Source organism: Propithecus coquereli, unplaced genomic scaffold, assembly GCF_000956105.1.
Source record: "Propithecus coquereli isolate 6110/MARCELLA unplaced genomic scaffold, Pcoq_1.0 Scaffold137, whole genome shotgun sequence".
Lineage (NCBI taxonomy): Eukaryota > Metazoa > Chordata > Mammalia > Primates > Indriidae > Propithecus > Propithecus coquereli.
Window position 1 is genome coordinate 887813 of NW_012137969.1, and position 12055 is coordinate 899867.

The 12055-nt window shown below is 40.0% G+C and overlaps 1 protein-coding gene across 1 annotated transcript in view; it reads left to right on the forward strand.

Annotated features, from left to right (window-relative positions):
• Window positions 1-11819, forward strand: part of LOC105806022 (cytochrome P450 3A5-like) — a 23614-nt gene extending 11795 nt beyond the window's left edge. Inside the window, exons 7-13 of the mRNA XM_012639044.1 lie at window positions 940-1088; window positions 2393-2520; window positions 3917-3983; window positions 6101-6261; window positions 7614-7840; window positions 10120-10282; window positions 11601-11819. Coding sequence (XP_012494498.1) covers window positions 940-1088; window positions 2393-2520; window positions 3917-3983; window positions 6101-6261; window positions 7614-7840; window positions 10120-10282; window positions 11601-11696 — 991 coding nt within the window. The 3' untranslated portion in view covers window positions 11697-11819. The remainder of the gene's footprint in view (window positions 1-939; window positions 1089-2392; window positions 2521-3916; window positions 3984-6100; window positions 6262-7613; window positions 7841-10119; window positions 10283-11600) is intronic.
• The last annotated feature ends 236 nt before the right edge of the window (window positions 11820-12055 follow it).

Below are 12055 nucleotides of genomic sequence, written 5' to 3' on the forward strand. Positions count from 1 at the left end.
GTTATTATGTAAATCTGTTACCCCTGGCAACCTATCACTGTACCAATAAATATTGATGGGAAACTTTATTCGACACATCACAGCTCACAGGAATGCCGGGAGTCTCCCAGTCCCCCATCTATTATAAATTCTATACTTTATAAAACTGTACTTTCGTCTCTGTGTATTCTTTTATTTCTATATTCTATTATTTTCTATTATTTCCTTATCCTTTCCAATGACGCCTGCCTAATGGACCTGATTTTTTTTGCTGGGAGTGTAGATAACTCCCCAAAACCCCCCTCAATCAATTTGGGTGGGGTCTATTATTTTGTTATCTAATATGTTTTTTCCTAGGAAAATTCTCAGTTTTTACCTTTTACAGAAATGCTCCTGCCCACAGGCCAACCCAGACTCTAGGAGTCAGGGGAAGTGGGCCTTTCAGGAGCCTTAGCAAAGAATGTAGAGAAGAAAAGATGTTCGTGGTGACTCGGAACAGGGTTTTGCTCTTCTGTAATGTGCTAAGGATGGATTAGTTCTTGGCATAGACTCTCTGCTGAGGCAATGTCTCCTTTTTTGAGTCCCTAGGAACAGTTAGTTATTCCACTCTTGTCCTGATGAAGCATGGTGCTTACACCCCTGTTGTCATCCACACTCAACACACTCTCCTGTAGTTTGTCTGTTGTTGGGTCTCTGTCCCCCTGTGTCTGAGCTTCTTGAGCTCAGAGGTGGGTCTAACTTGACTTAAGGTCCCAGCACCTCCAGCACAGGGCCAGCTGGATCACTGGAACTTGATAATCACATTGTGAGTGAGTGGGATGGCAGATGATCTAGCTGGTAGTTCCGAAAGACTACGGTTCTTGACAGTTCACACGATTTACACACATATCTTGCTGCATATGTACCAGAAAAATGGTGAAGCAGTGCTAATTTCAATTTTCCATGTCTTTCTCTACTCAGCATCTTTGGGGCCTACAGCATGGATGTGATCACGGGCACATCATTTGGAGTGAACATTGATTCCCTCAACAACCCACAAGATCCCTTTGTGGAAAAGACCAAGAAGCTCTTAAAAGTTGATTTCTTAGATCCACTCTTTCTCTCAACAAGTATGTGGACTATTATTTCTTTTTCTCTCTCTTTTTTAAAATAACTACTTTATTGAGATGTAATTCAAATACCATATAATGTACACACTTAAAATGAACATTTCAATGGTTGATAATACATTCAAACATATGTGTAACCATCACCATTGTCAACTTTAGAATATTTTCATGAACTCAGGGACCTGTAATTTTTTTTTATTTTCTTAACATTACTTTATTTTTTTGTTTTTTTTTTTTTTACTTTCTTCTCGTTATTTCAGAATATTATGGGGGTGTAAAAGTTTAGGTTATATATATTGCCTTGGCACCACCCAAATCAAAGCTACATGCATGCCCATCACACAGTCAGTGCATACCTTACCCATTAGGTGTGAATATACCCATCTCGTCCTCTCCCTCCCACCTGCCTGACACGCAATGAATATTACTTCAATATGTGCACATAAGTGTTGATCAATTAGTACCAATTTGGTGGTGAGTATATGTGGTGCTTGTTTTTCCAATCTTGTGACACTTCAGAAAATGGGTTCCAGCTCCATCTAGGATAATATAAGAGGTATTAGTTAAATTCTATTTTCTAGGATTGTATTCAGGATTTTGCATCTATATTCATAAGGGATATTGGTCTGTAGTTTTCCTTTTTTGTTGCGTCCTTTCGTGGTTTTGGTATCACAGTGAAGTTGGCTTCAGAAACGTGTTGGGTAGGATTCATTCCCTCTCAATATTGTGGAATAATTTCTCTAGGATAGCCACCAGTTCTTTTTTGTAAGTCTGATAGAATTTGGGTGTGAAACCATCTGGTCCAGGGCTATTTTTTTTAGGAAGGATTTTATTGCTGCTTTAATTTTGGTACTTGATATTGGTATGCTCAGGAGTTCTATTTTTTCCTGATTGAGCCTAGGGAGACTGCATGATTCTAAGAATTTGTCCATTTCCTCAACATTTTCAAGTTTATGTGCATAGAGATTTTTATTGTATTCAGAGATGATATCTTGTATTTCTGTGGTATCAATTGTAGTTTCTCTTTTTTCATTCCTAATTGAGTTTATTGGAGTCCTGTTAACTTAATCCTGTCACCCAAAATGCAGGAGAGGTCATTGATCTCACAGCTATAAGGGTGGCCCCTAAGTTTGGATGTGCCATTGCTCAGCCATTGGCCTGGAAGATGAGCCAAGGTCATAGAAGGAATGGTTCCTCCTTGAGAACCCTGAAGTCTATTACTTTTCACACTTGTAGAGAAAATTATAATTGCTCCAGGTAAATTTTGTGTTTACATGATGGTTTTCTTTTTTTATCCCCTATAGTACTCTTGCCATTCCTTACCCCAATTTTTGAAGCATTAAATATCTCCATGTTTCCAAGAGATTCTACAAACTTTTTAAAAAACTCTGTAAAAAGGATGAAAGAAAGTCGCCTCCAAGATAAACAAAAGGTAAAATCTGGTGGTGGTTACATGAAGATGTTCACTTTCGGATAGTTTGGGAAATCATATTCTTATAATTTGGGCATTTAAGTGTATTTTTTAAAGGAAGGCAAAAAACTTAAGGAAAGAACAAAAGAAGAATTCATTTTGTAGGAATGAAGAAGGTGGAGGATGGGAGGCAGTTATACAAATGAGTGATAGCCGATAGCAGTGGCTTACGCCTGTAATCCTAGCACTCTGGGAGGCCGAGGCGGGCGGATTTTTGAGCTCAGGAGTTCGAGACCAGCCTGAGCAAGAGCGAGACCCCGTCTCTACTAAAATAGAAAGAAATTAATCAGACAACTAAAAATATATAGAAAAAATTAGCCGGGCATGGTGGTGCATGCCTGTAGTCCCAGCTACTCGGGAGGCTGAGGCAGGAGGATTGCTTGAGCCCAGGAGTTTGAGGTTGCTGTGAGCTAGGCTGACGCCATGGCACTCTAGCCAGGGCAAAAGAGTGAGACTCTTGTCTCAAAAAAAAAAAAAAGAATGAGTGAGGCAGACTGCATTTAAAATTTAATATCAGGTATAGTAATTACTATGTCATAGCATAAACGTTGGTGAGAAAAAACTTAACCACTTCACTTCAATAAATTGTAAGAGGAAAACGATTACTCTTTAACAATGATTTTACTGCTATTTTCATTGTCAAACATTGCAGCCTGGTAAGGAATCCTTTCAAGTTATTTTAGACATTCACCCATGGAAAGCCCTCTCTGGGTATGTGCTTAGTATAGCCTACGTTAAATATAAGCATGCTCAATGCCTGAAGTGGGCTGAGGTCTTCTCTGGGCCGTGGGGCTGCAAGCTGGCTGACACAGCTTTGCCTCATGAGGGCTCCAGACCAGGCCAAGGATGCCTACAGGTCACAGAGGCGGAACTGGTTACATAGATGTTACTAAAGATTGTATAGAGTTCTGGGAGAGTGGAGCACTTAAAGATGCTACCACAAAGAAAACTGCAAAGGAGCTCTGAAAATGTCAGAAAATTAATCTATGTGACCGTTGGTTCAGAATGAAGGCCTCAGAACAAAAAGAACTTAAGTCCTGAGCAAGCAGGTGTGATGGGAACAGGAGCAGGCAACTCTTTGGCCAGGAAACAGTGTCCAAAAGCCAGAGAAGCAAAGGATCAGGGAGTAAAGACCAAAAAGCAGTTGCACGTGATAGCTGGAATTCTGCCAGGAAACATCCTGCCCTCCAGGGTCTTAGATGGATGTTTTTGTTCACTGGTCACTCAGGAAACACCTGTCAGACTCTGGACTTCAGTGGTCTATATTGTCAGAAGGGAGGTTGAAGACTGCGCGCCCAATGTACTTCTGTCTTCACGATTCCCCTTCTGTCACTGAAATTTCTCTTTCTGCTTCCAGCACCGAGTAGATTTCCTTCAGCTGATGATCGACTCCCAGAATTCAAAAGAAACTGAGTCCCATAAAGGTAACCAAGGAGGACTTCTGGCAACTCCTGATGAGGAAGCCCAGAGGGAGGGTCTCGTTCTAAAAATGTGCAGGAAGCTTTCCAGGAAGAGGAGAATTTCTGCCACACTGCAAAATGACACACATTTAAATATTAGAAATGGTAGCTTGATGCACCTTCTAGAAGCACACAGGAATAGCCGTGTTCAAAGCAAGAAGGGAAGCCCTGAACAAACCTCTCTTGCCTCGAAGTCAGCCAGGGGTCTGTGGATCACCTACATGAGAACAAATGCAGGTTCTCAGCCTCCTCCAGATCCACTGAGTCAGAACCTCTGCCAAGAAATTTGTATCTAACATCGAATCAGGAGGCACACTGGCCCAACAAGGGTGATTTTAACTACGAATACTTGGTAAAAGTGTGCTCACAAGCTCAATCTACTGTAAAGATTTATTTTTCCCTTCACAATGAGTAAGTAACCTATGGGGAAACATTTTAGACTATGTAAATATCCTATTCCTCCGGACCTTTCACCAACTAGTTTCACCACCAATGGATCCTTCTGACTCAAATTATAATAACTATGATGGTGGCAAAATAAGGATCATGGTCAGTGTCAAGCTTCAAAAGTTTAACAACCATCTCACAAAAGTCCTGAATACTTACAATTGGCTCTACAGAGCAAGGATGGACTTGCCCCAGCACACTACAGTACATGTGTCTATGTGTCCATCTATTCTATCATCTGTGTATCCATTCTCTACCTATCTATCATCAATCTGTCTATCCCAATACAAGTTTCTGTGATGAAGGAAATAGTCTATCATTTCCCCGTTTTATACAGTCACCACTGGACACATGGGGCTACTGGGCACTGAACAGGTGTCTAGAGCCATTGAAGAGGAATTTTAACATGTATTTAATTTTAATTAATTAGAATTTAAGTTTAAACAGGTACATGTGGCTAGTGGTGATCTCATTAAACAACAGAGCTCTAAACTTTGTGATTATAGAGGAAGATCAAGTCAGTTTCATTGGGTTGATGCTAACTGCATAAAAATTTGATAGTTAAATTTACCCACTGAAGCATCACAGAATGATCACTGGAAAATCACAACTGTGCAGACACTTCTCACACTCATTTTGTATTGTTTTTAGTAATGAATTACATGGGTGGGGTGGGCACCATATATATTTCAGTCATTTGGGTATATAAAGGTCCTAATCCTGTCCCAGTGAAACAGTCCAAACCCTGACCGTGCTCTGCTTCTCTCCACAGAAACAATGAAGGAGAAGGCCAGCTTGTAATCATAAAGGCTTCTGCTATTTTAGTGCCATTCATCAGGCTAGGGTTAATCACCACCCTTTGAGCTTTTTGTCTATTTCTGTTATTTCTGTACATCCTGAGATAGTCCATTTTGAAAAACTGTACCCTAAATCTTCTAGTACTTGATGCCTCTTAAAGTAAAATCCATGCTTCTCAGGCATACATCATATCTCCTAAAGGTTAGGTACTGATTCTGTAGGTCTAGGTGGGGCTTTAGATTCTGCATTTCTAATGAGCTGCCAGATCCTGTTGATGCTGCTGATGCATGGACCACACTTGGAGTAGCAAGAGTTTATCTGTAGCCCTATATTGTTCCCTTAAGTTCCCTCAACGATGCGTAGAGAAAATATCCTTCAATTTTCCCTGAAGCCTCAGTATTGCAAATTCTTAAAAATTTTCAAGCTCTATTGTAACTAACATAGTTTAAATTTTTCCTGATGCACAAGGTTACCCTATATTTTACTTACAGCTGAAGTACTTTTATGATTATCCAAGGGACACACCAATAACACTGAGTATGTTAGACAGAAATGCTCTCTGGAAATACCCAGATGTGTTAGTGGTGAGGATGACATAATGAGGAGTAGATGGGCCACAATCATATACACCTCGAGATAAACTGGGTTAATACAATGTTGCCTTGTTCTGGCTCTATAACACAGACATCAGAAGGAAAACCACTCCAGTGAGACTCTGAGTTACTTTCCCACTTTTTTCACTAGGGAGTTGGGAGCTCACTTGGATTTTAGTTCCTGTAAACTGTGATCTTCTACACTGACTTGCTTTACCTAACATATCCTTTCTCTCCTTTCAGCTCTGTCTGATCTGGAGCTTGTGGCCCAGTCAATTATCTTCATTTTTGCTGGCTACGAGACCACTAGCAGTGTTCTTTCCTTCATTATGTATGAACTGGCCACTCACCCTGATGTCCAGCAGAAACTGCACGAGGAGATTGATGCAGCTTTGCCTAATAAGGTGAGTGGATGATACATGGAGAGGGAGGGAGGAGGCGAAGCCTTAGCAAGAATGCCTGCTCACCACTTCCTAGGTGGAGTTTTTCCAAATGTGTAAGCCTTGATTTTTTTCCCAGACACTACTTAGGAAGGCTCTAAAGAGGAAAAGAAAGGGAGAAATATAGGTACTGGATGCTGCTCCCAGAAATACAAGACATTTTGAAAACAGTGCCGGTCCTCGTGCATCTATTATCAGTTACCACAATAATGCAAAAAAAAAAAAAAAAAATCCAGAAAATCTTAGTGACATCTAACAATAAGCATTTGTGGCTCATGTCTGGATAGATAGCTTAGCCTGCTTTTTACTCTGGCTGTTGTCTGATCATCCTGGCCTCAGGTGCACTGGGCAGGTGGACCCAGCTCTGCCCAGCACCTGTCTCATGCTGCAGTCATGGAGCTAGTGGTGAAGAAGCCAAGTAGGAGCCAGGGTTTCTGGCTCCTGTGGAATCTCTTAACCTCTACACCATTGCCTCCAAATACCAGACGAAGTGCTAGGGACATATCACCCACACTCTTTTCAGATCTCTGCCCAACTGGGATCCTTTGTGTTGTGAATAGACCTGGCCTCTGGGGCTGGCAAGGCTGGTCAGGCAGAGAGGTGAACACAAAGGGATTGTTTTTATAGCTGATAGTCAAGCCCTTAAGCAGCAAGTAGTAAACTGAGCAAGAGGGGATGGTGATGAATGTGGGACTTCTATCCCCTTTATAAGTTTTATTAGAATTGAAATCATGTACCCTGGGAGCTTCTAATCTTAACCTTCTTTTGTCCTGTTTGTGTTGGAGATAGACTACTTTGTCCTCAAATTATTTATGGAGCTTTTTATAGTCTTTCTATTAACATTTTATATATATAATCAAAAGGGTTACCAAGCACGATTTCCAACCAAAAAGCCTTATGTGGAACAGGGGAATTTGCTCTTCACATGCTCTTTTCCCTTCCTGGGTACACATGTGGCCCACTTTTGCAAGGTGACATCGACTTTGACATATTATCGTGAAATGTAAAGTTCACCCTCCTTTCTTCACATTTGTTCATGAGAGAAGAAAAGGCACTATGTGGTTATGCTCAGGATTTCAGTCCCCGGGTAGAGGATGTCCCCACAGGTCTCCCACATCTGTAACATCTCCACATGTCTAATGGGACATAGAGCAGATCAAGCTCTTGATAGTTATTAAAATGCCTTAAGGATGTGAAGGTCCTCTGCCAATATGTTTCTTTTCATCCCCTAACAATTCAATAATACTCACTGTACTGCATTGACAGTTAATTCCAACTTTCAATTTATTAAAATATGGGCTTTTTTTTGTTCCCAGACACCTGCCACCTATGACGCCCTGGTACAGATGGAATATCTTGACATGGTGGTGAATGAAACTCTCAGATTATTCCCCATTGCTGCAAGACTTGAGAGGGTCTGTAAGAAAGACGTTGAAATCAAGGGAGTGTTCATCCCCAAAGGGGTAGTGGTGACAATACCAACTTATGCCCTTCACCGAGACTCAAAGTACTGGCCAGAGCCTGAGGAGTTCCGTCCTGAAAGGTACAAGGCCCCTGGGAAAGGAAGCCCACTCTGAACCAGGGTGGTTCCAGCATATTCTGACATCTCTTAGTATACATAATAATCATGTGTTGTACATTTTCTTGTAAGTCTTTTTATTTGTACAAGTTTCCTATTAAAAAGTATTGATTGTGAAAGTTTATAAATCATAGACTAGTAAAAGGAAAACTATAGCCACACACAATTAAAACACCATAAGATAAGCCTCATTTATTATGTGATGTATGCCCTGATGGACATTTTTCTTTGCATACATAACTTTTTAAAAACTAGAGCGTTACCATGTTTTATTTGTTTGAACTGCTTCTTACTTTAAGAGTAAACTATAAACCATCCACTATCCTTTTTAACTGTATATTTTTGGTATGGATTTGCCATAATTCATTTCACTCCTATTTTATCTTAGTATAGGCCTTTTACTCTTTTCATCTTTTCTGTGCTGTTCCCTATATCCCTCTGAATTTACCATCAACTTTAACAAAGGATTCCACATTCCTTTGTGTTCAACATTGGTTGCTGTTTCCTCAAGGGTAATTTACAGGTGCAGGGTGAGGACCTAAGAAGTCCTCACCTCTGTTGGTGTAAGCCATTCCATTGAGGACAGAGGAGAGCACAGGTCTTCCTGGTCACGTCTATGACTGCAGTCCTGTGGCAGGTCCCTTGTACTCTCAGTGGTCAGTGACTCTTCCAAAGCACAGCCATAGCTTTCTAGACATCTCAGACATTCCAGCAACCTGCTCTGGGAATATAGTGCCAAGATTGGTCTTGGGAACTCTGCAAATAGTTGATGCCTTTTCATTATTCTATTGGTAAGCAAACTTAAGAATATGGTTTTTAGGGTTCTGGCTGGTGAGTCAGGAGGCCTGGGAGCTAGATTTTTACTGACCCATCACTACTAGCCTGATGATGGCGGGAAGCTTGTCTTCCTGGCCATGGTGTCCCTTAGGCTAGCATGGAGTCTGCACGTATGTGTTGGAAGAGTAATCAGAATTGACCAAGCCCTCTGTTGCCTGGAGCAGCAGAATTCTGTGTTTCTTTGAACCTGAGCAATTCAACCTCCTCTAGCTGCACAGATGGAAAATCAGAGACCACTCACTGCACTCCAATTGGATTCATTCTGTCACCAAACAGAAAGTAAGTGCTTCCTGAGTGTCAGGAACTGGACCCAAATGTGAGACATGCAAACATTAAAAAAAAGTTTATTATGGAGGATGTTTCACATATACGCATGTATATTCTATAGAAACAAGTCTATAGAGTACTTTTAATGCATCTGCATGTGCCCATCTCCTGCCATAAGAAGGATCAATGTGTGTCAGCTGTCCCATCAACACAGCACCACAACCATCTCCCAAACCCCTGTTATTTTGAGGAAAATTGCCTTTAAATATTTCAGAGTGCTCTCCAAAATCTAAGGACATCTTTTAATACACAACACCACAATGTCATTATCACTTTACCCACAACAACATCTTTTCTTAATATAATCACATAGTGAGGAATCAATTTGAACAAAATACAGGTCTAACCTTCAAAGAATTTATAGCCTAGTGGAACAGATAGATAAGGAAAACTGTGATTATATTATAGGAGAGTAGCATCAAACACCCATGTAAATTACCTGACTTAAATTATTCTATGTGGGGGAAAGAGAAAGAGGGGGAGATTGAGAGGTAAGGAGGAGGAAGAGAAAAAGGAGGAGGAGGGGAATGAGAAGGAGGAGGAGGACTATGAAGACAAAGACAAAGAAGGAGAAGACAGGGAAGAGGAAGAGGGAGCAGGAGATTTAGAAAGAAAAGAAAGCAGAGGATAGATGAGGAGAAGGAAAAAGAAGAAACCCAATTTAAATAGTGCTAGATATTTTCTCTTGTTCTTTCCTCAATGCACATATGGCCAACATAAGTATGATTTGAGGCAGAAAATTACTTTTCCATTAATTCTTCTCATTACTTATGTGCCTTTTAAAGTGTGAGCACATCACAACCAGGAATATAATTTTAGTAGTTACAGGTAAGTTTTTAAAACAGTACTCATCTCATCTCAACAAAATGCACAGCTCCTATAACATAAGGAGAATGGTGAGGATTTATAGCTTACAATTTTCATAGCAAAATAACCATAGCAGGATTGCAATGACTAACATACAAGAGTATTTTGTTTACTACTGCTTGTGGGGACAGGAGGTCTAAGTCAGAACTCCTAACATACAGACTTCGTGGATTTTCCCTCATTAACTTTTTTATCTACTATTGTGGAGCCAGGTTCAGCAAGAAGAACAAGGACAACATAGATCCTTACACATACCTGCCCTTTGGAACCGGGCCCCGAAACTGCATTGGCATGAGGTTTGCTCTCATGAACATGAAACTTGCTCTCGCCAAAATACTGCAGAACTTCTCCTTCAAACCCTGTAAAGAAACACAGGTCAGTAAACTTTCTGTATACATAATGTTTTATTGAAAATTTTCTTTACTGTGGAGTCTATATTTAAGAAAAGAATATGCTTGTTCATATTTTTAGTAATTTATTTTATGGGGCAAATAATGTATTTGGAGCCATCAATGATCTTTAAGGGTGCTTCAGTTATGTAGTTCAAAACATGGCTTTATAAACGACCAAACTATATAGATCATCTAAAGTCAGTGCAGATTAGCATGACATAAGTATGTCCAGTCTCTATAACATAGCCAGTTAGCAGGGGCAAGAGAAATAAATTTTAAAAAATAAAAAAAGGGGCCGGGCGCGGTGGCTCACGCCTGTAATCCTAGCACTCTGGGAGGCCGAGGCGGGCAGATTGTTTGAGCTCAGGAGTTCAAAGCCAGCCTGAGCAAGAGCGAGACTCCGTCTCTACTAAAAATAGAAAAGACATTGATTGGACAACTGAAAATACACAGAAAAAAAAAATTAGCCGGGCATGGTGGCGCATACCTGTAGTCCCAGCTACTTGGGAGACTGAGGCAGAAGGATCGCTTGAACCCAGGAGTTTGAGGTTGTTGTGAGCTAGGCTGACGCCACGGCACTCACTCTATCCAGGGCAACAGAGTGAGACTCTGTCTCAAAAAAGAATAAAAATAAAAATAAAATAAAATAAAAATAAAAAAATAAAAAAAGGAATGATGTCCAGTCTCTTTGTACTCGAGCAAGAGTTCAATTCAGTTTCAAATGAATTGGAAAGATAAGAAGGTGTTTTGCACAATCGCACAGTGCAGTGATTATCTCATCCTGACTTTCAAGGGGTGTTTCCTCCACTTCCCATCATTATACTGCATGGTTTCACTTGAGAGGTGTGACTGCATTGATTAGAATTCAAAGACTGCCCACGTGATTAAAGTGTATAATACCTACCCAGGAGAACATTGCAAAATTCAAAATATACAAAATGACCTTTATATGGCTGTTCAAATATAGTTTGCTGTAATGCCTAAGAATTTGGAATAAATTTTTAAGCCTCATTCATTTTACATAAATTTTAATTTAAAAAAACTGAAGCCAACATGAGTTCAACTCAGACTTGGCACAAAATAGGCGCTCAATACATATTGTATTAAATGATGGATGGAAGAATACTCTCACTATTCAATCTTCACACAGCTTATAGAATAAGTATACAGAATCCAAGACACATGATGCTGAAAGTAGTTTTTATACATTTGCAAAGCATTATTATCCTTAATGTATCTTTTCTGTTTTTCTTCATGTGCTTCATTTATTGCTTCTCAATATGTTTGTTTAACTATTGCAGATCCCTGTGAAATTAAGCCCAAGGGGACTTCTTCAACCAGAAAAACCTATTGTTCTAAAGGTTGAGTCAAGAGATGGGGCCATAAGTGGAGCCTGACTTTCCCTAAGGACTTCTGCTTTGTTCTTCTAGAAACATCTAAGAACACCAGAGACCCCAATTTACATTGTTAATAAAACTCAGGAATAAAGAAGAGCTTAACCCAGGGCACTTGATCAATGACTAGGAATTCTGTACATTCATTGTTCTCTCTCAGTGTCTTTGGAAGAGTGTATATTGTGTGATATAAAGGAGGTGACTAAACCAAAGCCACATATATGAATTCCAATTGTCTGATCTTCATAGGACAATCTCCACCCACCCCCAGTTAGTACCATTGACTCCCTTTCAGCTCTGATAAGAAAATAAATATTTCTCAACAGTTTTATCAAGAATTGTTGCTGAAAGTAAGAATTACT